The sequence below is a fragment of the Zootoca vivipara genome, chromosome 1, assembly GCF_963506605.1.
Source record: "Zootoca vivipara chromosome 1, rZooViv1.1, whole genome shotgun sequence".
NCBI lineage: Eukaryota > Metazoa > Chordata > Lepidosauria > Squamata > Lacertidae > Zootoca > Zootoca vivipara.
In genome coordinates this window covers 128879142-128905998 of record NC_083276.1, presented here as the reverse complement: position 1 = coordinate 128905998, position 26857 = coordinate 128879142, and the positions used below count along the sequence as shown (strand labels likewise).

The 26857-nt window shown below is 41.5% G+C and overlaps 1 protein-coding gene across 15 annotated transcripts in view; it reads right to left on the bottom strand.

The window, feature by feature from the left end:
• MAP2 (microtubule associated protein 2) overlaps positions 1–26857 on the bottom strand; it is a 244532-nt gene that overhangs the window by 12399 nt on the left and 205276 nt on the right. For 8 of the 15 annotated variants that reach the window (XM_060282190.1, XM_060282203.1, XM_060282199.1 and 5 more), the window contains 6 exons: positions 26478–26684; positions 25070–25204; positions 18959–19020; positions 14288–14473; positions 13033–13186; positions 8324–8667 (listed from right to left, as the gene is read on the bottom strand). In XM_060282190.1, the coding sequence (XP_060138173.1) occupies positions 8324–8667; positions 13033–13186; positions 14288–14473; positions 18959–19020; positions 25070–25204; positions 26478–26684 (1088 nt within the window). The remainder of the gene's footprint in view (positions 1–8323; positions 8668–13032; positions 13187–14287; positions 14474–18958; positions 19021–25069; positions 25205–26477; positions 26685–26857) is intronic. The other 7 variants (XM_060282233.1, XM_060282236.1, XM_060282240.1 and 4 more) reach the window with 3 other exon arrangements.

The window sequence follows — 26857 nt, the reverse complement described above, 5'->3', positions numbered from 1 at the left end:
GCAGATTAAAACACATGTCAACATTCTACGTATCTGGCTAGGCTTAAGTAAACAAAAATGTTTTTAGCAGGTGACAAAAAGAGTACAGTGAAAGTGTCTTGCCCGATGCAAATAAGCAGGGAGTTCCAATATGTAGATGCTAAAAGATCAGTTTATTACAAATGGTTTACCATTGAGCCATGGCCTTTCCTTCCCAATAAGCTGAAGTGGAAATTTGCCCTCTTAATAGCAATGCAACAGCGGCATCGCAACATCTATATTTTCAGTTACCAAAGGCAACGTAGTTCAGATTTGCAATAATACAAGTGCCATAAACTAAAATGGATATGTTGAATGTGAAAGAATGTGCTGTGATACTCTTCTCATATATGCAGTCATTTGCAACTGCAGTGGTTTATCAGATGTGGCTATTGTCTTGTCACTAGCAAATGTCTATTCTGAGGTTTTGGCATCCTTTCTTTTATGGATGGAGATTAATCATAGAATCATAGAACTGTAGAATTGGAAGGAACCTCGAGGGTCATTGAATCCAACCCCTTGCAAACTTAACAGCTGATGACTGGAATGGCCAAGGCAACTGTCATAAGATTTTTGAACAGTTGTGTATGTTATTTTAGGTGATTTGGTTATTTCAAAAACCTTGACAGGAGAGCACTGACCCTCAAACATGAACCCTGGATCTGATTCCTGGAGAAGTGTGAGTCAGATGGATAACAAAAAGCCCTCACCAAATTTCTGTCCATCCTGCCTGTTGCCAGTAGCAAGGAATCAGCAACACCTCTGAGCAGTGGTCAGGAGGAAGAATTTGTTCCACAAATGCAGATTCAAGGGGCACAGAAAGTCCAAACTGCTGCAAGGTCTTGTGAAAGCCTGATTTAGAAATATAGTGCCCCTTGATTTAGAAATACAGCAAGCTCTTGAACTGGCATGGCAGAGGCACATAGGAAAAGTTCTTTTCCATCTCAGCTCCAGCCTACGAGTCTGAATGAAACCTGCGTGATTCAGGCCTTTATCTCCTCATTTTCATCTGGATGGGAATTCTTGCTGGCCAAGGGTTTGGCCTACATCAGGCCCAGCTGTTGGCCAATTGCAGCCCTTGGAGTCACCACACCCACAGATTTATAGTTAGATGCCCCATTTTGTCCCACATTCTGTTCCAAAGCCTGAGATCCATTTTTACAGCATAGTTCCCAAGCGTTTGATTCTTAGCTGCCCCTCTAAAAGAACTTACCCCTAAAGTATCAAAGTTCATAAAGAGCTTATTTAAAAGCTTTCCAACTTTTGCACCCTACTCTCAATTCTCAGCTGACTTCTCAGCAGAATTCAGTGCATCTCCTCTAGAACCAGAAGCAGTAGCAGGGGAGCCCTGGCCTGTGAGGGGCTTAACATCCAGCTGCTTCAGCAGCCTTTCTGGACCAGGATGATTTCTTTGGGCACCTGCTGTGGCTCAGAGATTCAGCAGCACAGTGGTGGTTGGGACATCTGAAGACTTGCAGGGAGGGGTGGAAGGTTCTATCACCTTTGCTACCTCTGTGCTTCCTACATCCACCACTGGAGCCAGAATTTGTGAGGGTCAGGGGCTATGGCAGCTTCCCAGTGAGAGACAAACACCCAAATTTTTCAACTGCCAATCAAGGCCTGGAGTTTTCAGTTGCAGAGCGGCAGCTGGAGAACTAGGGAGGAGAAAACCTATGTGTTTTTGCTAATAACTAGTGCACTATGGTCTATCTCTTGCATTTTAATGATATTGCAAGCCACCCTGCACTTATTTCCTAAACCATATACAGTGGTACCTTGGTTTAAGTACACTATTGGTTCCGGAAGTCTGTACCTGAAACGTACTTAACCTGAAGCAAACTTTCCCATTGAAAGTAATGGAAAGTGGATTAATCCGTTCCAGACGGGTCCGCAGAGTACTTAAACTGAAAGTACTCAAACCGAAGCATACTTAAACCGAGGTATGACTGTACTCCAATCCACAATTAAGCACCGGCCTTCAAAACATTCTACTATATAAAACCAATCCTGGGGGGCAAATGCAGAGTTTAAAGTTATTTTTTTTTCTCCTGTGTTTCTTTCACTAGGTTACTTCCTTCCTGCGCTCATGACATCTTATGCAACTGGAGTTAGGAGGCTGATTATATGCAATTTCCTGAAAGGTTTATGAAAATTCATGTATACCTCAGAGGCTATTATCCTCTGCATACATGTGCATAACTTTCAATGATAATTCAGTCCCTACGGGACCAATTCTGCCATCTTTGTTCACTCCAAATTCCCTTTGAAGTATATAGGACATGACACAGGCAGCTATACTTTTAAGTTTAGCATGCACATAGAAAAAACCCATTAGATAGATAGATAGATAGATAGATAGATAGATAGATAGATAGATGATAGATAGATAAGATGCAGCAATGCAGGCAAGGTAGTCTGCATTGAACCCCTAGGCATAGGCCCCAGTCATTATACAGATAGACTATATTTCTAAAGATTCTGAAAATATTTAATCACACTCAATTGGTTTCCTGAAGTCTGTTTGACCAGGTAAAAGAGTAATCCCCTGTGAAGTGCCCAGTTCACATCTCACCTCAACTACAAAGCCACCTCTTGGGCTTTGCAATATGGGAATTATAAAACTGACCTCCCTGACAGAACTTACAAGTCTTGCTGACAATGTATTGTTATCACCGTGTTTCTATGCGTGCCTTTCCTTCAGGAAGTTCAACGGCGCTAGGCTGTGAAAAGGTGCCTGGCCCAAGGTCAACTAGTGAGTTTCGTAGCTTCATGAGGGCTTTGAACTTGGATCACCCAGCACTATTAACACCACCACCACCACCACGGCTCATTGTGTAATGCTTTGGGCACTGATATGTGCCCAATACCTGCCAAGTATTATTATTGTTCATTTCAAATGACAGGTCCATTTCCATTCTACTCCAGCTGTAAATTGAAAATTGCTCAGGAGGGGTAGAGTGGCTTCAATGGTCAAGATTCTATGTTCTACAAGATTCTATGTTCAGTCTCCAACATCTGCCGTTCAAAGGATCAGGGAGCAGGTGATGTGAAATGCCTCTGCCTGACACTCTGGAGGATTTTGTCCTGGCCTTTGAACTGAACTGAACACCCTAGAGAACCAAAGCCAGTCTACACGAAACATAGTCTGACACAAATTCATATCTTCTAATCTCTTGTTTGAGGGACGTCAATGGCGACTGAGTTCATCACTTGTACCAAATAAGTCCCTCACATATCCCAAGCCAAAGGAAACATCATGCTAAAAGGCCAACTAGATGTTATGCTAAGATGACATCAGCAACCATCTCCATACCTGATATTCTGTCTTTCCCAAACTCCACTGTACATCACTGGCTGCTGCTGAGGAGTGGGAAACACAAAGCACTGTGATGTCAGGACACAGCTAAGTTCCATGAGCCATTATTATAGAGCAGGCACATCCAACAGGTAGACCATGATCTACTGGTAGATCACTTGATGTCTGTGGTAGATCACTGGTAGATCACCGGCTCCCCCCCCCCAAACAAGCTCAACAACTTTGGCTCCCCTTAAAAAAAGGTCAGCATTGTTGGCTCTGCACCCCCCCCCAAAAAAAACAGGGCTTTCCTTCCTAAAAAAAAGCTCAACAACTTTGACCTGAACCCCCCACTGATCACTGCCAGTTTTTAACTCTATGAGGTAGATCGCAGTGTCTTTGGAGTTGGCCACCCCTGTTATAGAGGAAGACATGGCAGCTAACTGTTTTCAGCAGTAACTGCATGTCTTGATTCTTAAAAATCCAGGGCTCATTCCCACATTGGCAATCCTTTGAACACATTTTCGACCACATCTGAAAACCTGTGGATATGTGTTGTTACTGTGATTAATATGAGAATCTGGGTCTGAAGAAGACCCAGTGTTGTAGAATCATCTTTGGCAGTCTCAGCTGCCTTGTAGCTAATTCTCTATACTAATATGAAAATGTTTCAGATTGGCAGGCACTGGTGTCATTTACACTACCAGATGGAGAGATAAGCCGATATCTTTTATAATAGGCAAAGTGTTCCTTTCGCCACACAAGCTTGCTACAGCACAAAGCATTGACTCACAGTTTCTGCTACTGTCCTGTTAACATGTGAAGAGCAATCTTCATAATAGAACCCCATAATGGGATTTGTTATCTCTAGGGGTTTTGTTTAGCTCACAGATCTCTCAATGAAAATAAACATATCCCACTGATGGGATACATTTTCTTCTTCGGAATTAGGAGTGAATTGACACACATCCTGTCATTTCCATAACAAGGAGGGGTGGGAGGGAAATAAAGATAAAATAATGCTTGGCATGCGTTGCAAAATTTCCCCCTTCCATTCCTTGGGGCATCTTGCAAATCATTCATGCTGCCAGGTTGCTTCTGAATGTCCTTCCCTGCAGTGTTTTCTATTCCTGACAGATAGCATGCTAAATTACTTCTGAAACCTATCAGACATACCTAAGAGCAAGCAGCCTTAATTTTTTTGCCAAGAATTGAATATTTTTACCCAGCAACCCCTTAAGAAGGAAAACAGGCAATTCTCTCCTGTTTAAGATCACAAGATGTACAGCCTCCTTGGCTTTTTGCCCCATAAAAACCAATTAAAAACTTCTTGAGGCACAAATTGCAAGCTTGGCTGCAATGTCACAGTGTGAGGTACGATTCCCCAAGGAGATGAGGGGAAGTGCAAGATTCTCTTTGGTCTCTCCTGTCCCATTTTTCTTGCTATGTACAAAGCTGCAATATTCATGCTCAGCTGAATCACATGATGAGGCTTTTGCTGATGTGTACGACTGCAGAATACTGGAGTAGGGTCTGAATGGTTTTTGAATACAACATTATCTGCATGAAGATGGCTAGGATGTCAGAGTGACGATGGCAATGCCACCTGTCCTAGGGCATGGGATTTTAATGTTGGGTACCATTCAAACAGGCAATCCTCAACTCACACTCTCAAGTGATGCACAATCCAACAACAACAACAACAACAACAGCAATTTATTATTTATACCCCGCCCATCTGGTTGGGCTACTCCAGCCACTCTGGGCGGCTTCCAACAAAATATTAAAATACAGTAATCCATCAAACATTAAAAGCTTCCCTAAACAAGGCTGCCTTCAGAGGCATGTGATTTGGATGGTAATATAGTCTGGCTCTGAGCAACGAGATATTTCCTACTATGTAGCATTGGCAGCTTAAAAGTTGTCTCTCTCTTTCCAACTATGTGAGTTACAGCCACCCAATGTAAGCAGGATTCCCCTTCCAAGGGACAAAGGGAACTTAAAGCAACCTACTGTTACTGATGTATATGCCTCTATACCTAAGTATGGGACGCGGGTGGCACTGTGGTCTAAACCAAAGAGCCTTGGGCTTGCTGATCAGGTCGGCGGTTCGAATCCCCACGACGGGGTGAGCTCCCGTTGCTCGGTCCCTGCTCCTGCCAACCTAGCAGTTCGAAATTACGTCAAAGTGCAAGTAGATAAATAGTTACTGCTCTGGCGGGAAGGTAAACGGCATTTCCGTGCACTGCTCTGCTTTCGCCAGAAGCGGCTTAAGTCATGCTGGCCACATGACCCGGAAGCTGTCTGGGGGCAAACGTCGGCTTCCTTGGCCAGTAAAGTGAGATGAGCGCTGCAACCCCAGTCGTCCGCGACTAGACTTAATGGTCAGGGGTCCCTTTACCTTTTTATAGCTAAGTACATCTATCTGTTTTGTCACAAAGCACAATGTGGAAAATGCTCCCATAAAGTTCTGTTAGAGAGGATCATTCTCATAAAGATCTCCTCTTCAGGTGGTATCTACCACTTGTTTAAAAAATGTGGCAAAATGGTTGGGTGGGTAAAGACATGACTTTAAATGGATTTGTTAGCTGATGAGTTTCTAATGGCACCTTTACAACCCTGTATTTCTATTTTGATTAATTTAACATTCAGACACCTCCTGCTGCTCTCTGTGTAAGCACCTCCAGAGCATGGTGCTGTCACAGTGCGACTCTGCTCCCCAGGACAGCTGCAAGCCAAGGATGGACTCTCAGCTACTAGGTTAACAGATGCCTCCGGTAAAAGGAGAAAGTCTATCTCCAAATGACACTTTAGGGCAGCATATCTATACCCTTTCAGTAATCTTCCTGTCATATTTGCTTATGTTACTTGGTCAGGGTTTTCCACTCCTTCCTCCTCCTGGAGTTATTACACTCAGCATGGCAATTTAAGCTCAGGTTATGAAACTCCAGCTGCTTTCTATTTGTTTCCATAAACTGGCTTGCTAAAGCAGACTGTAGAAAGCATTTTCATTCCAACAGCTACAAGAGCCGCAGCCAGAAATGATATAGGAGAAGTAAAAGTGAGGTATTGTTGCAACATCCTTCTGGGTTCCGCTTACTTTCTAGAAAAGAGATGACAGAGGTTCGAGTCTCCCCAGAAAGAAAATGGTGTGGCCTTGAAGGCTTCCCCTCTAACCTGTAGTTACTCCAGTGTTTCCCAACCAGTGTGCCTCCAGATGTTTTGGGACTACAACTCCCATCATCCCTAGCTAGCAAGACCAGTGGTCAGGAATGATGGGAGTTGTAGTCCCAAAACATCTGGCGGCACACTGGTTGGGAAACACTGAGTTACTCAATGCCAATGTGGAAGATGCACTCTGTACCCAACCATGTATAGAGGACCTCAGCGAGAACTAGGCTATGGTGTCATACCGTAGGCACCCTGCGAATGGTGAGAGGAGACTTAGGGCATGTCTACTTTCTGTTTGTCCCAGGCCTAGAAAGCATGGGGCTGAGTGGCTTTGCCTTTGCTGCACCACTTTCCCCTGTAAAACCTGCTCTTTAATGCTTAAGCGGTGAGAATACTTGGGGGAGCCAGTGTCATGATGCCAGAGCTTTTGGACACAGTGAAAACTCTCCTAGAATCATCCTATCCTCACACTGTTCTCTTTGGCCTTCCCCTGCACATTATGCACACTATGCACGGTTCTTTGTTGCTGAGGTTGTTCCCTGGCAGTATGAGGGAAGGATAGACATGCATCCCACACCCAGGGCAATTTTGGAGGCTCGTTCCTCCCTCCTGCCACTTTTTCTACAAGAATACAACGTCTCTACTATTGGAAGAATCTACTTTCCAGCCCTCCACATTTAGGTGTTTAGGATCCCCACACATGAACATCCCACTATTCCTGTTCCACTGAGGCTCACACAGTGGTAATAACAAGCAGAACCCCTTTGAAGCAGGCAAGTCCAGGCAAAGTCTCCCCAAAGCAGCCAGGAGCCTGAGCTATTGATCATGCTACATCCATAGAGAGCCGTGGCCTCATGTAGGCTAGCAAGAGCCATACTGTAGTTGGCTCTGCTTCCTTGTGTTAGTGCCTATGCTGACTTAAAAGGCCTTTGTCGATCTTGTAGACGTGGATACTACTGAGGATTCAGCTTTCCCACTTCCCAAAGACTTGGAGGGTTACCGTATATCCTCACTCTGGGAAGGGTCAGATTGTACCTCCACTCCTTTTCTGTACCTTACTTGGGGTAGGATGAGGGGCCAGATCCAGGGATCATGAGACATTTTACAAATAGATAAACAGATGTTGCTACCATATAGAACCACATGCAAGTTTCATGGAGAAGCACAGTGATATGGAATTGATCCTGTCTAATCCTGCCCATTCTGTCACCCTTCCTTCAATGCAAAGTAAGTATGTTTAGGATTAGAGTCTGAATTATTTTAAAGGACTGCTGTGTTCTAAAGACTGGGGTGCACTTTACAACTGCAGTATTTGAAGGAACTGACCTATCCACATTTAATTAAAACAATATTATATAATTGAACGTATATTGCATTTGCTTTCCTTGACTGGGCTTTCTAAGGCTTACTGTTTTGTAAATACACCAGGTAGCTGCTCCCCTTATCTGGCCCTTGCCTTAATGCAAAAATATTCCGATGGCATGTGACAAATATATATATAACAGGCATTTTTCATTCAGAAGCACTTCAATAATATAAAAAGATAAAATTATAGTTGTTTTGAAAATATGTTTGTTCAATCCACAAAAGGCAGCAGTAGTACATTTGATAAAAACATACCCCCCCTCTCCAAAAAAGCCCTGACATAAGAAGGCTTCAACTGTTAAAACCCCAGAACTGACAAGTTTCCATCTCTCTTGATAAGGAGATTTGAAGGAAGAGAACCCCATTTTTGTTTACATTCTCCACTCCAGCCTTTACTCCTCTCTATGAGACCCTGCGTTCTGCTTCCAGTGATAATGCCTGAGCCACTGGCTGTTATTGGAACAGAAGCCTTACCTGTCCGCCTTTAGGCTGATATCTGATGTTCTCTGTTGACCCAATTTTGGACCTGACATTCTTGAGATCAGGCAGAGGCTGGTTAATGAGCCGTAGTTGCTTCGGGGTAGCTGGAGATTTTGGAGGTGTGCGTATGATGGCAACTTTCTTCTCAGTGGATATCAGAATACCAGATCTGGGAGTACCTGGTGTATGGGGGGTTCTGGGATAGCTGGGGGTCCCAGGAGTGCCCGGGGTACGGGAGGAATAGCTAGGTGGTGTCCCAGGAGTTATGGCGGTGGAACCCGGTGTAGTTGGGGTTGATGTGCCACTCTTTCCTGTCCGGCTTCGAATAGGCTCTGATCCTGTATTGGGGGAAAATTAAACCATGTTGTTGATATTTTCGTGGAGCAGAGGACATCTATCTTATATTTCATGAGGGCACCTTGCAGATTATTCACTCTGCCGTGTTTCTGAAGGCCATAAAGAAACGTGAGGATGAGCAATAACTTGCTAAATATGATATTCAAATCAGTTAATGTTCAAAGAAGGTAATTTAAAACCAACAAGATTAGAGATACTAAATCAATTATTACATGGTTTGTAGATCACTGGCTTACGCAGAAATCTATTATAAAAGAATACACATATTACAGCTGACCTGAACATTTTGCAGACATATGGTACCATCCTGTGTGGGACTGTATCACCCCTGCTTGCCCATTTTCCCTAGCTTGCTTTACCTGCCTACCTACCTACCTACCCATTTCATTTCATTTCGTCTATGGGTTTTGAATGTTTGTGTCATAGCTGCCATGTTTTCCCTTTTCTCGTGAGGAAGCCTATTCAGCATGAGGGAATTTCCTTTAAAAAAAGGGAGAACTTGGCAGCTATGGTTTGTGTGTCATTTGTACAGATACTGTTATAGTGATTTAGTTGTATTTGTATATTCTGGCTAGTAAATTCTACTGATTTCCCCCAATTTTTGTATGATTATTTAATATCATACAGATACAGTGGTACCTTTGTTCTCAAATGCCTTGGTACTCAAACAACTTGGAACCCAAAGACGGTAAACCTAGAAGTAAGTCTTCCAGTTTGCAAACTTTTCTCAGAAGCTGAATGTGCTCTTTGATTGTTACGCTTCTGTTTTGAGTGTTACACTTCCATTTTGAGTGTTACGCTGAGATCTGTCTGTTTTTGCTATTTATTTTGTGTTTTTGCGGCTCTTTTTTTGTTTTGTTTTTGTGACTGTATGGAACCCAGTTCAGCTACTGATTGGCTGATTGATTGATTGATTGATTGATTATGTGACTGCAGTACATTGTTTACTGTTTTCATTTTGTGGATCAATGCTCTTGTTAGATAGTAAAATACATGTAAAATTGCTGTTTTAGGGGTTGTTTTTAAAAGGAATTAATCCATTTTGCATTACTTTCTATGGGAAAGCATGCCTTGGTTTTGGAGCGCTTTGGTTTTGGAACGGACTTCCGGAATGGATTAAGTTTGAGAACCAAGGTACCACTGTAGTAAAATTTCAAAATTAAATAGTAAGGTTTAAACACCCCTGAAGAGAATGTGTGTGTGTCTCACATGCACAGGAACAGGTACATAAGATATCACCTTACCTCACATGTACCTACTCAACCACTTTGATCAGTGGAATTTGCATGACTACAGGTGCCACACAGTACTTGTTCAACACCTGTAGGACCTCGATCATTTAGTGCAGCAGCACATGCACTTTGGAACTCTCTGCCTATTGAGATCAAGCAGACGACTTCACTGTACTATTCTGAGACCAATTCAAAACATTATTGCATGGTTAAGCCCACCCAGGTTATTAGAAACGGCTTGCCCACGCTTCTACTTGTCCAAGTGGCTTTCCCCTTGTCCCACTCCTTCCCCAGGGAAAACCTGCTCTTTAGTGCTAAATCGGAATAAACAACAATCCGGGGGAAAATACCTTCCGATTTCCCCAGCATAAAGCAGAGGTCATGTGGATAAGCCCATAGCTGAGGTAATTTTAACCTGTTTTAGTATTTTAACACTTGTATGTTTTAAAGTGTGGTTGTAATTTTTTCTTGATTTTATGGTTTTATCTTTTTTGTAAACCACTTTGAGGTTTTTTTTACAATTAAGTGCTGTATAAATTTTATGAAATAAATAAATAATATATTAATATATTAATATATTTTTAAAGACTATCTCTCTATCTTTCTATTCTGGCCAATTCAACAAGAATGTGGCCTAAGTAGATCTTAAACTCCTTACAAGGTTAACCTAATAGCCTCAAAGAACCTAACTTCTACTTAGAGTTGAGTAACTGAAATTAATTTGTTAGTCATAGCCCAGGGTCAGCAACCTTTTTCAGCCGTGGGCCAGTCCGTTCCTCAGACCATGTGGTGGGCCGGACTATATTTTTTAGGGGGAAATGAATGAATTCCTATGCCCCACAAATAACCCAGAGATGCATTTTAAAGAAAAGGACACATTCTACTCTGTAAAAACATGCTGATCCCCGGACTGTCCGTGGGCCGGATTGAGAAGGCAATTGGGCCGCATCTGGCCCATGGGCCTGAGGTTGCCTACCCGTCATAGCCATTCATTTCCATGGGTCTACTCTGACTAAAACGTGGTTGAAAATAAAGGATGTTTCCCCACTCTTCACTACTAAATAATCATTATACACACACTAGTATTTACAAGGTTTCTAACAGCAGGACTGAACATTTTCCTGTGTCTTATTCTTACACTAATAGACTACAAACATGCTCCAACTTTCAATAAACAATTGTCTAATCTCCCTCCTTTTAATTATACAAATAACTCTACTTACGAATGTTTCTACTTACGAATGGCGCTCCGCCCGCCATATTGGATGCGGTTTAGATAGGATTTTTTCTACTTATGAATTTTTAGATAGGGTTGCTTCGACTTATTATTTTTTTTGTCCCAATGCATTCCTATGGGATTCGACTTACTTTTTTTTTTTTACTTACGAATGTGCGTTCGGAACGCATTAAATTCGTAAGTAGAGGTACCACTGTATTAGTTAATTTAACCATATTTACTAACGCCCATGTCCTCATAATTCACTTATCCAATGTGGGCAGTTCATTGTTTTTCCAGGTTAAAACAAATTCTCTTATATGTATTATATTTGGTTGATGGGTGGTCTAGAAATGGAAATTAACAGGATGCTTTATCTGACTTACCAAAATCTGCTAGTAGTGTAAAACACAAAAATAATATGCTGAGGGGGAAATGGAGGAAGCCACCAAAGCAATAAAACAGAGATGAAGAATTCCAGATTTTGGGGGGTGGGGAACTTGAGCTCCCATCAACCCCAGGCAGTGGAGCCAATGGTACAGGATGATGGGAGTTGTAGTTGCGCAATAGGTTCTCCACCCTTTTATATGAGATGGCTTGGATGGCAGTATGTAAGATATCATTGCTTATGTACAAGCAGTACTTTGATTCCTGCATCGCAGCAAGGTTTGTAGGTCTGCATATTTTTCAATGAATCTTCACTTCAGTTAATGAGAGTAAATAGCACAGAAAAGGAAAAGGAAATGTTTTTCTAAAGCTCCTTTGCTTAAGGCAACTGAACAACTTTACCAAAATGGATCTGTTTTAAAACATGTTGACCACAACTCTATTATGAGAGCAGAAATGCAAGTGAGTACAGTAAAAATAATGCCAATGTCATTTTAGCATGTATCTAAGAAGAGTCTACAAATTCAGTTACTCTAAGCTATGCAGCTCAATACAGTGCACGTTTCCTAAAAAGCAAGTCCCACTTTGTGAAATGGAACTTCCAAGTCATTATTAACACTTAACAGGTATATACCATTGTACACCTGCAATCCCAAGCACATTCACCAGAAATAAACTAATGGCATTTACTTATTCAGATTTTCGCCTACTTCACCCTATGGTTATGTAACCTCCTTATCTCACTTTATTCTCACAGCAATACAGAAAACCAATCAGCTATTTCCAGGTCCATAAACTATGGAGCAGTTTCAGCAACAGGGGTCTCTCCCCCTCCAACAGTTTATGTACCTTTCCCTGACAGAATGCACACATGCAGATGGAGACCACGCCTGCGTGGAAACTTCCTCTGCTCAGCCCCTTTCAATCTGCTTCTGGTTCTGGGACACCGTGGTGCAGGAGAGGGTGAAGCACTGGTCCTTCACTTGCCTGACCTGCCTCTTCCTCCTCTTCTCCCAACCCATCCTGTGCTCCACCCTCCAGGGCTGAAGCTCCCCCTGCCTCTGATTCTTGCCTTCTGACTGGTACAGGCCCTCACAAACCACTGCCTTCCAATCCCGAGTCAGACTCCAGACTTGGCAGCGTCCTGCCAGTCCCTGACATGATGGAAGGGATGGGATGGGGGATAGGTTGTAGGTGTTCAGCATTAAGCTAAGGGTGTTAACTGAGTGGGGAGAACGTTCAGGAGAAATGTTGTGTGTTAGGGAAACCAGGATGCTGAGCAAGAGCTTCGGGGTAAGAGTGGGGGGGGGGGATATGAGAGTGTATAAATTGTATGTACAATACTTTGGCGACCAGCATATATATTTTTCTGTTGTAATTTGCATATAGTATAAGAGGGTGTTTTATACTGTATCATTTTAATATGCACAGAGACCTCAAGAGATTTACACAAAGTGCACCTGCAGGGTAAAGAAAATGTGGAGGGGGAGTTAGAGGGCACAGAAACCTACTGGTGGTCCGTCGCATTGATGAAGAGATGGTGCTGTTCAGGGAGAAAGAATTTTCATCTCGTTCTCTGTCTCCTGACAGGCCCCTCCGGGTGGGTAGAATAGAGGAAGGTCTTGGTAAAGAGGAACGCTTTTCTGGGCTCTTGGTTACACCGTCCTAGGAGAAACAATAGAATTTTTTTTCTCTTAATTTTGTGTAAAAAATGGTAAAATGCAGTTGTTGGGACGACATTTAACTTTCCAGCAGTTTCTCCCCAGCAAGAGCTTCTAACTATGTCATGGTGAGGAAGATCAGATCAAGCCTGGATAGATTAATTTCCTGCCCCCATGCACCTAGAAGTGAAATTATTACTTCCAGGGAAGATCCGACATGGATTTAACTTTGCTCACAGCATACCAAAGTGAGATGATACAGGCAAAACTGAGTAATTTGGCAAGCTGGGGTGGGGGAGCATAACTCATTTTAGTTTGGCTATGACTGCTCTAGTATCAGTCTCAAGTATATTTATACCTGCAGCGAAAGGTCAAAAGGACACCTCCCAGCTCTGGAATAAAACTGATCTAAAACACACACACACACACGCACGCACACACACATCTTTGAGAGAGAAAAAAAGTTGTTCTGCTCAAGCTGATCAGTATGGAACACAAATGATTTGACAACCTGTAATATTTAGGCCTCATCCTATTGTAGCCTTATGTCAAAAAGCTTATTAGGTTTGTGAACTTTGGTTTGAACCAACTAACAGTTTTTTATGAGTGGTTAAAGTGGTATGAAAAGAGACATCACTGCCTTCTTGCATGCATGCATTTCTTTGACAACCATTGCCCTTAAACAAATGGTGCTTGCAGGTTTTTGAGGAAAAAAATGTTTTAAAATGTTTTAAAGCTTGCAAAACTTGTTTACCCAAGGCAATAATGAGATAACTGAACACACAACCTCCAGCACTGAAAAGTGTGTTTCTCCAGCCTAAATTGGATTTATAATGGATGGATTCCTAGGGTTTTAATCAAAACCTGGGAAGGGAAGCATTCCAGTTCAGGATAGGAGCTAATTATGGGTCCTGTAATAAGAAAGGCAATATCTGACACAGTGTTTCTTCTTGAATTCAACAGGGGAAAGTTTGTTCACTCCTGTACAGCTCTTTTGTCTGTGTTCAGGAGAAGGGCACGGGGGAGAGAGTGTAAGCAAACAGACCAGAATCCACCTCTGGCCCTTTCTTTGCTATCACCGAGTACATTTACTCTGCTGCCTTACCTGAGCATTTGTTTTTGAATATGGCAAGCAGTCTCTTGGGCCTGCAGAAGAGGGCCTGGCAAAATAATTGTCTGCATCAAGCAAAACTTTTTTAGTAGAAGTTAATGAGCAAGCTGAGCTGGGTCTTGGAGGAAGCAATGACTTTGCTCTAACCTTTGAGGCGGGAATCTTTGACAAAGAAGAAGTCTAGTCATAAGAAAACAAACAGAAGGAACACAATGTGAACATGGACAATGGTGTAAACAGAAAATGCATGGAATATGAAAAACAAACTGCAAAACAAAACTTCTTTTTTAAAAAATCACCATGTATGTATATCCTAAGGTAAAGGTAAAGGGACCCCTGACCATTAGGTCCAGATGTGACCGACTCTGGGGTTGCGGTGCTCATCTCGCGTTATTGGCTGAGGGAGCCGGCGTACAGCTTCCAGGTCATGTGGCCAGCATGACAAAGCTGCTTCTGGCGAACCAGAGCAGCACACGGAAACACTGTTTACCTTTCCACTGTAGTGGTACCTATTTATCTACTTGCACTTTGATGTGCTTTCAAACTGCTAGGTGGGCAGGAGCTGGGACCGAGCAACGGGAGCTCACCCCGTCACGGGGATTCGAACCACTGACCTTCTGATCGGCAAGCCCTAGGCTCTGTGGTTTAACCCACAGCACTACCCGCGTCCCATATCCTAAGGCAGTGCTCCCCAACCTTTTTATCTCCGCGGACCAGTCAACATTTGATAATTTTACCGCGGCCTGCTGAGGGGGGGGGGACATTGATTGTTTATATTTTATTTAGATTGTTTTGATTTAATAATTTTAATTTAATTGTATTTAAATGTTCCTTGGGCGGCCCGGTACCAATTGATCCACGGACCGGTACCGGTCCATGGCCCGGGGGTTGAAGACCACTGTCCTAAGGTACACATGTATAAATGAGGCTGTTTTATTGCTTTTTTTAAAAGTACCGGTAATGTGAATAAAGAGATTGGGATTTTTTTTTCAGATTTCAAACATGATATTTTACTTGCAGGTAGGTAGCCATGTTGGTCTGAGTCGAAACAAAATAAAAAAATTCCCTCAGTAGCACCTTAAAGACCAACTAAGTTTTTATTTTGGTATGAGCTTTTGTATGCATGCACACTTCTTCAGATATCTACCAAAATAAAAACTTAGTTGGTCTTTAAGGTGCTACTGAAGGAATTTTTTTATTATGATATTTTACTGTTGTTCTTAAGCATAAGATACGGTCAGGCCACTGGTTCGTCTAGCTTAGGATGGGATTATCTCAGCTCCACTATCTGAGAGATCTCCAAGTGTCCTGATTTTCCAGGGACAGTCCTGGAATTTCAAAAACCACCCAAGCTTCTGATTTGATCCCAGAATGTCCCCATTTCCCCTGCTAGTGCTGCTGCCAAGCTTGGGGAAGAGCATGAGCCAGCGCTTATCCTGAGCGATGGTGATGGTGGTGGCAGAGAGGGAGCATCCTGTGGTCCCTCCATGGCCGCTGCTGCTGGCCTCCTCCTTTGGGCAGCTTGTAGCAGCTGCTGAAAAGCAGGTGAGGAGGAGAAGAGGTTGCAGCCACCAATGCTCAGCCTCAGGTGACATGCTGGCTCTGGGGGGCAGGCAGAGGGCAGGGGCTGCCCAGGAAAAGGAAGCAGAGCAGAGTGCAAGGAGTCTTCATATGGGGGGGGGTCAAGGAGGGTCTCTTGGGGGAGAGTGAGAACTGTCCCTATTTTCATCTGAGGAATGTTGGAGGGTATGTAAGAAGAGGCTGAAGTTGGGCATTCAAAGCAAATGTTCCACCTACTGGGCAACAGTCTTCCTCTGGGCTCAGGCTGATAAAAATCTTTATTACTAATGATCGTAACATATAGTTTCAAGTTATGTTATCTTATCTTCAGGATTCCCAAATTGGTAGAAGCTGCATCAAAAATAAATGTGTGTGTGTTTGTTTGTTTTTTAAATATGGGCAAGAAGTGACAACCTAACATTCAAACCACTTTGGGAGTGGACACTGATTTTTAATATGTAAAAATGTAAATAAATGAAGTGTTTCTGCTTTTTAGTGCCAAAATGGATTAAATTTCATATTTTCTAGTTTAACTCAATTATGGTTTAGGCCTACTTTAAAATCAAATAAAAGCTGATAAAATTTGAAAGAACTACCTTGCCACAGATGAAATGCTGTTTGATTTTTAAAAACTTTTCGATTTCCCCCTGTCAAAATTCCTACTAGGTATTATTTTCTTTATGTCAATGACAGAACACTTCTGTTGGTAGAAATCTGAAGATATTGGACAATGATGATGACAGAATTTGAGAATGTAAATGGAAAAACTGATAATGTATACACATCTACAGATGAAATGACAAACACTAAAGACAAAGTCTTAAAAAAACACACACACAGCAAAACTGTTATCCACCACCAGAGTAATCAATTGGAATCCCATTTCAGTTTTATGTATCTATATATACACACCACTTTAAACATGCCATGTTTTTGCAAATGCAAAACCCAGGTACAGTTCATTTCCTGAAGAAGAGATGTGTGTATGCAGACATGTATGTACAATTCTTTTTAATGTGATCCCATTGAGATCCCAATATGAAATTTTGCAGGTAGCTCTTAGAAATATTAAATAATCAATACATTTTTGGAATTTTTAAATCATATTACTTTTTTAAAAAATCACTTTTTAAAATTTTTATTTTTGTAACTTAAATTTAAAATTTAAAGTAAATCCATCATGTGATATATCATATTAATGCCCACGAGGTTCTGAAGAGATTGGTGTCTTTAGTTTTGATGTATCTCAATTCTGGACTGAACTTTTAAGGTTATTGAGTAGTTGAGCAATGCCAAAATTGACAAATTTTCGAAAATTCAAACACTCATAACTAAAAAAAATTGAGATGAGATAAAAGAACAAAATTTCATATTTAAATTTAGTTTTGATCATTCAACAAACATGTAAGCTGGTATACCATGCTAACATGCATGCTAGAACTACTGACCTATTTGTATACAAATGTAGACCTCCTGAGTCACAGGGAGCAAGTGGACTTCATCCAAAGTCTTAGTGCAGCAACCTTAACTGGCAGAGTGGCCACTTGGCTACTAGTTGCCAACCCTAATTATTTCCTCCCTCATCACCTCTCCCACCAACCCATAAAGAGGCATTTCAGGTAGCAAAGCTTGAAATGGGGCAGGTTTGAAGGAGAGAGAAGGAAAAATGAAGAAAGACTCATTCTCCTCTCTCTACTCGCTCCTCTCAACTGTTTAAAAACTCTGGACACAGTGTGAAATGAGAGGAGAAGGAGGAACTGCTCCCTGGCCATGCAAGCATTTACCAAACCCAGGTTTGAGGAGGATAGGTTGCTGATGCAACACACTGTGACTAGGCAGCCACACAATTCTTTCCACTGAAAACAATCACCTTGTGAAAGGGATGTGGACGCAAACTCATAGTTCTACTGAACTCATGAGACTTGATCCAAGGATCAAGGGTGCGTGACAGTAGCTCCAGTCGGTGAATGGGTACCTGCCTTCCCATCCATACAAACAGATGGACGGGAAAGTGTATTGTGCAGGGTTGTCCATGCACTTGCCCTTGTGACTCAGGGGGTCTACACTTGTATACAAATAGCTCAGTAGTTCTAGCATGCATGTTAGCATGGTATACCAGCTTACATGTTTGGAAGCTCGAATGCTGCCTCCGTCATTTCACCTAAGCACTGAGAATATCCTGTTCTTTAGGGATGCAGAAATTGAGAGCACAATACGCTGCTGCCGTGAAAGATACACCAGTGGATCTCCCCTGATACTGCCAAAACGGGGCAGAGCTGTGGGTGGAGTATGGATGGCACACTGAAGGGAGCACATTTATGATGTGTCCTGCATTCCTTTGATACAAAGCCATGCCCCAGTGGTGCAAATTTACACCAGCCCTGCCGTGGCAGCCCCAGGACTTGATTTTACCAGGACAAGAATAAGCTTTTTAAAAATGAGCAGCCCCTGCATAAATGGCTGCCCCCATGCCTTAGCCATGTCACCGTGATAGAGCACAGGATATTGTGTAAGTTAGCACAGGATAGCTTTCATTCAAGATGATCACAATTCAGATGTGTAATGGGCCTACACCACTCTGGATCTGAACCAGAGATCTCCAATATATAAAGCATAAGCTGTTCTATCAGACCAACGCTCCTTCGACAATTGCTCTGCTCCTGGTGTCTATGACTGGGACTTGAGGCTAGGGCAAATGTCATGTGCTGTTTCTGATTGCTGAAAAGAACTGCTCGGTGATCCTCGGTGATCTAAAGGCAAGTACTTCCATTTAGGGAAAAAGTAGATTGGTCTCCTCCACACTGGTGGATGGAAGCCAATTGGTTAAGAATAGTCCAATTGAGGTTATTGTGGTTGTACCATATTAAGTGAATCGAATATTAAATACATAGTTTAGTAGCTTAATATGTTGCCAATCTCCATTCTACAGTGTGCACCAATTAGGAAGTTTTAATAATATATGAGTAATTCTGAAAATCAATTGTCTTAAAACTGACAAATGGCTCCTAAAAGATTCCCCCCTGTCTTTCAGATATGACCATAAAACCACCTGGAAACAAAAATGAATGTGAAAACATGAATAAAAAGGAAAACAAGTCTACTCACTGAAAGTTTTTCCTTTGCTTGCTTAAACACCCCAGGACCTTGGTTTGTTTCACCACCAGCAGCTATTAGGTACACAGAAAGAAAAGGACCCTTAATGGTAATTTCAAATTCACCCTTAACATATTCAGTTTGAATTGCCATGCAATATTAAGACACAAATGAATTCATTATTAGCAATAGCTAATGCTAATTAAAAAAACAAACAAATTCAAACTAGCAAATAAAAATGGTTATCTGGTTTTCTCTGTCTTGGGCAAGGATGTAGAAAGCTTTCCAAGGTAACGTGAGTTCTGGATAATTTTGGAATCTTTTTCAGGCAATCAACAACCATAATAATGTATCATAGTTTCTTCCTCTGACCTTTTGTGAACATGGGATGAGCAGGGATGGAGCAGGAAACACCTCTACTCAGATTTTAAAATAGACTCACATTATTTGATCCTGATGGATCATAACCCTGGACTGGACCAAGGGCCCAGTTCAGAATCCACAGTTAGTACTGTACTTTGAAATCCAGTGTGTGCAATATATGCTTGTATAATGGAAAATCATTTTTAAAAGAAAAGAACGAATCCAGTCAGGTGGATTCTTTAATGAGACATCCCTTTAAACCTCTAAAAATAGGGCTTTGGGGCATCCACAAGCCTGGAGTGGCGAGTACACAGGGTTGCTTAATGCTGAGCACTTCAAGTGCCGACACAGGACGTCCCCCCTGGGAGCACTGGAGCTTAATGACATTCTATTGCTTTCCAGGGAATTGTATACAGGATAAAAGATGGCTGCTGCCCCATGTGTACTGCTCCCAAGAGGACCTACTGTATGCACATCGTAAGGATGTTGCAGCAACGTTCCAGACTGTGGGTGGCTCAGTGCCCTATATTTACAACTTTGAAAGGATCTTTTTTAAAGAAGAGGAACATTTCAACCATCTCCTAAGTATTTTTTTATTATTTTAAAAATCCATGTTGGCATTGCAGGATTTTCCATTAAAAATCCACACACTGCTGTGGCAGGATGGACTTATTTCATGTCACTTTTAAGAACTGGACTTTAAGGGGTCGATCCATCTCTATGTGCAATAATTGGGCTTTGTATGAGTGTCTTTGCCTTTATCAGATTTCCAACCATGGCTTTACAAAGGAGGACAGGGCAACATATTAAAATAAATAAACAGCGCAACACAGAAAAAGGTTGATTTTAGTGCCGTGCTATCACCTTTTAGTTTGGATAGGTGTCACCCCTACATATATATCCTATCACAAGGCTTCTGCTTTATGAATTGTGTTCTGCCTTTTATGATGTTTTTGAGTTTTGAGAGTTTTGAGATTTCTTTTTGATGTTACAAGTACCAGCAAATGAACACGGTGGGAGAGGATGTGTGCAGCAAGAAGAAGTGTGTCAGTCCCATTACCCCTCCATTGTTCTTCCCACCTTGCAGTCTGTAGTGAGGAGCTTTTTATATCTGCAGAGGATCCTCATGCAATCTGGATTCCGAAACACACAGTGGCCTCCAATACAAAAGGCTCCCCATTGTAGCAGCCTTCCACAAGGTCACTAAAATGATGATGAAGGAGGGGGAGCGAGCAAGATCATCTGCACTCCCCCCCCTCCCCGTCCCCAAGTTTACTTCCTGGTATTTATAAAACATGCATAGAGCTTGAGTTTGATCATCAGCTGATAAATGAGCTGTACACACATTGTTAATAACAGTAGCAGATAGTTTAGTTTATGAAATGCTTGCTAAGGCAGCTGTTGGGCAGAAGGCATATTTGAGTCTTCCGTTTGTTAAATTATCTCAAATTTTAGTTGAGGCACCAATGGTGGATTCTCATCAGCCTAGGCAAATGTGGCAAGCCTTGTTTGCCGACAGTTCCAATGGTTTGAACTCAAGTTTATTGCCAACATGAGTGCACTTTTCCTTTCATATGTGACCCTCACTTAAATAACATCCTACCTAAAGATAGATGATAATGTGTAGTCAGAAGCAGAAAACAAAGGAAAGAGTTTCAGTCAAAAAATATCTGGCAGAGAATGTTCAGTACAAGATGCCTGTATAATTTCCCCTCTATAAATTTTGCTGCTGTTCACCTATCCCCATAACAGATACCTCTCATTTTATCAGATTCCAATCGTCCACTGCTAACCAATAATCCAATGCTCTGAAATGAGGGCAAAACACCTTTACTGCTGACTTACCTGAAAGCATAACAACTCCTCCATCTGAACAATGAACCTGGATCATGACTTCACCCTGTCCTTTGGAGTTTGGCTAACAGTTTAATCATGCAAGAAACATATTTACTCCTGGGGTAAATATGAAATTTAAGGTGATTAAGACAAACCTAATACATGTTTGACCCAGTTCACATAGCCTGAGCTGATGCCCATTTGCCCTATAATATCAATGTTGTGATGTCACAAAGGAAGCACAGTCTTACATTTTCAACCAATCAAAGAGTGAAGTACAAATTACGACAATGTTTGGATGATAGTGATGACTTAAAATGCTTTCTAAAAGAATTCCTTTCTTTCCTTTTCCATTCTGTGCATCAAGAAAGAAGGAAAACCACTCTGAATCAAAATCTGGAACAACTGCAGGTATACTTGATTTTATGAATTAGTTTCTTTTTCTAGAACCTAAGCTCTATTGCCATTCATAACCCCAATCCTTTGCATGTTTACACAGCTGAAAGTCCCACTGACAAATTTAATGGGACTTACATTCCATGCAAATATATTCAAAATTACTACTATAGGAAAATATACCTGCTAGTGAGCTTTGAATATGCTTACCCATACAAGAAAAGGAGAATATGAGAAATGTTTGATAAAAAACTAAGAGCATTCTGAAGAACCCATGATTTGCAATTACCACTTCTTTCAGCAACATTCACAATTTTAAAACAATGACATTAAAAACATCAGCTCACAATCCTAGGATTTGAGAGACTTATCTTTTCCTGCTTAGAAATTAGCAACTGGAAAACTGTGGGTAAAATCCATCAGAAACAAATACAAGGCTGGCCAAATACAGTCAAATAATCTGCACTTTTCATGACTAAGAGAAGAGCACTGGTTACCAGCTTCCTAAGATCTCTAAGGCTATAATTACAGGGGGAGCCTTCCCTGCATTTTAAGCTTTTTTTAAAAAAAAGAAACCCTCGAAACCTTTTACTTATAGCCCAAGTTCACAAAGATGCACAAGCCACAGTTGGCCTTGAGACTGTCCGGTCCCCGTTCCCTTCCTCTTTCCCATTTCAGAAGAGATAGAATGTTTTTGCTCCCAATTTTTAAACTAAGCTAATTACAGTTCCCTGTGACAACTGAACTCGGGGAACTACGGTTTGTTTAAACTCGAGTTAGAAAAAATAGACCAGGATCTGAAAATCACTTTTAGATCCTGGTTTGCTTTCACAAACCATGCAGAAGGCACATTTCTTCAATCTCAGCCATTATGGGGGTAGGGAATTGTGGATCGCAGCACCAACACCTACTTCTCTTTGCATTGATGATGGATTTCCACATGCGAGGACTAGACCATCTCTTAGACCTCTCACGTATTCTTTATACTGACAGCTGATCATTGCTCATGTGGAACAGAAAACTGAGGAGAGGCTTTCATATGACAGGTGAGCATTGTTGCCAACACACATGTGTGTGCATGCCAGCCATTGTTTGCTCAAAACTGCTCAACCAGTTGTTTTCCTCCTTGGGGGCAGGGAGGGAAATTTTGAATTGACAGACAACAGGTAAAAAATTATCTCCCTCCCTTCCTGTACCTCTGCTCAGCCTGAAGCCACCAACAGCTGTTTTTAACTGAGGGAAAAGTTGGGGAAATGAATCACAGAAATGTATACACTGGCTATATGTAGGGTCTCTACTAACATGGCAATTCTGGTAATTCCCACCTCTTGGTTTCTGAGGGTCTGCTGGAGTCAGAGAAAACTCAACTCACTTCATGTCAAAAGGTTGAATGTAGTTAAAGGCTACAGCCAGCCATCTAGTCGCATCATTAACATCACCATGTGGTGACCTTTTCAAGCAGAACCCAATAGTTATAATGATTGCATTTTTTCTATCTCAGAACCCTAATCCGGATAGTGGTTGCTATATATTGCAGGGATTGGCTGGAAGTGGGCGGCGGGGTGTGTGTGTCCTTGAATCTGCTGAACTTGGATTCCAAAAAAGACTCACCTGATTTGAACAGGGTGCAGCCCTGTGAATTCCATTATGATGGTCCAAAGGATGGGCACTACTTCCATTCCTCTGATTTTTTTATTTTTACTTTTAAACTGCTAAAAATAGGGCATCCAGCCTCGCAGTCTGGCGAATGATGTTTTGAAGTTTTGAGAGAGATTGGACAGTGTGAGATTCTGGAGTATTGCCATCATACACTCCGAACACACATACAGCAAGTCTCCCTGAGATGATTTGATGACGTTCTTTCACCCTCAGGGGGAACTGTACAGAAAAAAACTTAGTCTCCTCCATGTAAACATAGAGGTTTAAGAGGAATCCCCCCCCCAAAAAATGTGTGTTATCATGCTGATTTTAAAAGCGTTCCCATTAAAGATCCACCCAGAAACAGGATGGTATGCACTTAGTTCCACCCCCATGTCGTACTGGCATGAACCTTACTTTAGTGGGTCCAACTGTGCCTAATGACTAATTTTGTGAATCAACATGCATAGACCACAAAATATTATGTAATACACTATATGGATATATTTGCTGAGTTACACTTTTATTTGTGTAGTGGTTAAGGAATAATCTGTGCAGCTATTTTGAAAATGAAATATAGCCTCCCTTTGCAAAACAAACAAACAAACAAACAAACAAAAAAACCAGATAACAGAAAGGCCAACTTTCTCTCAATATAATTTGGGTTAACCTTTTTAAAAAGCTTTGCGGGTTTAGGTTACTACTCAGCATTAAACTGAAGATACAGAGATCTAGTCTATTAACAATAAGAGTTCTTATATTTGTAAGTTATTAAATGGCACACCTATTTGCAATTTTATACTGTATGAAAATACTGAGTGGGAATATTTTTCAAGTGCTGGGGTCACAGAAACATTTTTCCTGGAGTTAGTAGAATCATCTGATGAATTCTTTACATAGAAGTATTGAAAGAGAACGAGGATGTTTTTTTATTCTTCTTCCCTTTGAAGGATGGGGATCAAATAATTTTAGTGTGTGAATGTATGAAGAGGCAGAGCATGTGCATGAGCCACTTAAGTTTCCGCACACAGATCCAACTAAAATGGTGGGGTTGTGCAAATCCAATTCTTTTTCATTTCAGTGCAAATCAAACAGTGTCGTTCCTTGTAGGTTTGTATCCATTTATGCTTCCACACGCAGCCTGGAAAGCACTGTACAGCCCAAGTTTCTGTTCCTCCAAATGACAACAGAGATATGCATAAACTGAAAAAAACCCTATTTCCCCCTCCTGTATTGTCCAAGGTCTTCATTGCAGAAAAAGATGGAAAGTTATAGATTCATAGTCCTACTGACTACAAATTTCTTCACTTTCCACTTCATGGCAGAGCTCAATTCGCCCTGCAGGTTTTGTGTTTCAATACATAAAAACTTTCAATATACAAAATACGGTAATAGATTTGAAACAGCAAATGCATACAATATAAATACAAGCCGAACAAAGCTGAAATGCTTCTTATTATTATGCATGAGGAAAAAAAGGGATATAGATGAAAAAAATGTAAACCATGGTTTAAAGCCATTAGCACTTCCCACCAGAACAGAGCAAAAATGGAGAGAGAGAGAGAAAATAAAACAGAACAAGGCAAAACAGAGAAATTTCTACAACACCACTGTCAAACCACAATGCCAAGAAACAACTACAGAACTTGGGAAATCCAAGCATGACAAGCATACATGATCATGGTCTCTGTTCAAATAAATAAATAAATAAAACATGATACAAAAAAGCAGTATCATTCATGACAGCAGAAAAAGGTCTCAGAAGGGGAGAAGGAAAACTAAAATCAAAACCAGAGCAGCCAGTAGAGCAATGAGATTACAAATAATAATAACAATAGTAATGTCTATGTTTGCCAGCCACGTTGCATAAATTCAAGACAGCACAATCACCTGTCTGCTTCCGCTTAACACAGGAGAGATGAGTTGGTCTAGTATGTTTGATAGCAGGTTTTAAAATGATTTTCCTGGAGGGAGAGTGAGCCTGAACTTCAGCTTTTTTAGCAAGTTCAGCTTTCTTATATACAGCTATAGATAGACAAGAAAACAAGAGCATACAATCAGAAACAAAAAACCGAGAAACCGAAATATATTTCAACATGACATTTTGGCTGTTGGTACCATGTTAGACCTTCAGTTTGAATGTGAGCCTACGAAGGCCCAGAGACGACTTTGTAGTTGTTACAGGCAACACTGACCCTTCATATCATTGGGTATAGCAAGTGTCAATTTACCTGTCACCACACTCAGACCGTGCAAGCCAGGAACCTTCTGTACAAACTGCATAGAATGAGCGCATATTCCCACTCCAGCCTGCACACTCCTGCCATGTGGCATTGCAATTGTACTGGGCAGCTTCCAAGGCTATGTCTGAAAGGGTATGGGCTAAGTTCCACTGGTGAATGGAGGTATTTTTTTAGCTAAGTGACAGATCTCCAGGATCTAGGCCTCACTTTGGTTTGGACAAAATGCTGGACATTAACCAGGGTTCAAAACCCAGTGGAGCCACAGATCTGACTGGTAAAAGGTAAAGGGACCCCTGACAGTTAAGTCCAGTCACAGACGACTCTGGGGCTGCTGCGTTCATCTAGCTTTACTGGCTGAGGGAGCCGGCGTTTGTCCGCAAACAGTTTTTCCGGGTCATGTGGCCAGCATGACTAAGCCGCTTCTGGCAAACCAGAGCAGCGCACAGAAACACCGTTTACTTTCCCGATGGAGCAGTACCTGTTTATCTACTTGCACTTTGACATGCTTTCAAACTGCTAGGTTGGCAGGAGCTGGGACCGAGCAACGGGAGCTCACCCCGTCACGGGGATTCAAACCGCCAACCTTCTGATCGGGAAGCCCTAGGCTCAGTGGTTTAGACCACAGTGCCACCCGCATCCCTGACTGGTGCCCACTGACAATTCTCTGCCTCTTGCACACGGGGAATAATAGTGGGATATTTTACATACTAGATTCGGCAACTAAGGAGATCGAAAGATTGCCACATGGCTACCCAGAGCATTAGCAAAGTCATGGTACATACGTGACTTTATGCTGATGTTATTTATTTGGTATTAATGAATCCAAGTAAGCAGAGCTGAATTCTCATACAGGATGTTTTCCTACTCCATAAAAGAAAATAATCATCAGCCTGAACTGGAGTGGCTGGAAGCAGTGTAGACTGAATGCCTTGCTGTTAACACAAATGAATATTCTTGATTAAATGTGTAACAGTACTGCTAAAATACTCCTATAAAACAGGTGAACAACTCACAGTATGGCATTATAGGAAAAAGAGAGTGAGTATTACATGAACCTTTTTTCCTTCTCACTTCATCTCTGGAGACAGTGCTAGGTTCCTTTTTAGCTATTTTTCTTTCGGGAGTAGAAATCCTGCCTCTCCCAGTTTTTAAAGGTTTCTCTTTTTTATGTTTATCAAGAGACGGTCTCCGCAATTCTCTCTCTGCCTTCTCCTCTTTAGGAACAGTCTCTAACTGTTCCGTCATGATGCTCCTATCATCATCTGCAGGATCAGAGTAAATTATAACAAAAAACAAAAAAAACAAAACCAGAATTAGTAAAATGTTAATAGTGCTTCAGTGGGATTTCATTTTTAAAAATCAGATTATTTCCTATTGTCATTATTTTAACAATATTCCTGAATGCAGTAATATTAATTATTAATTATAATTAATT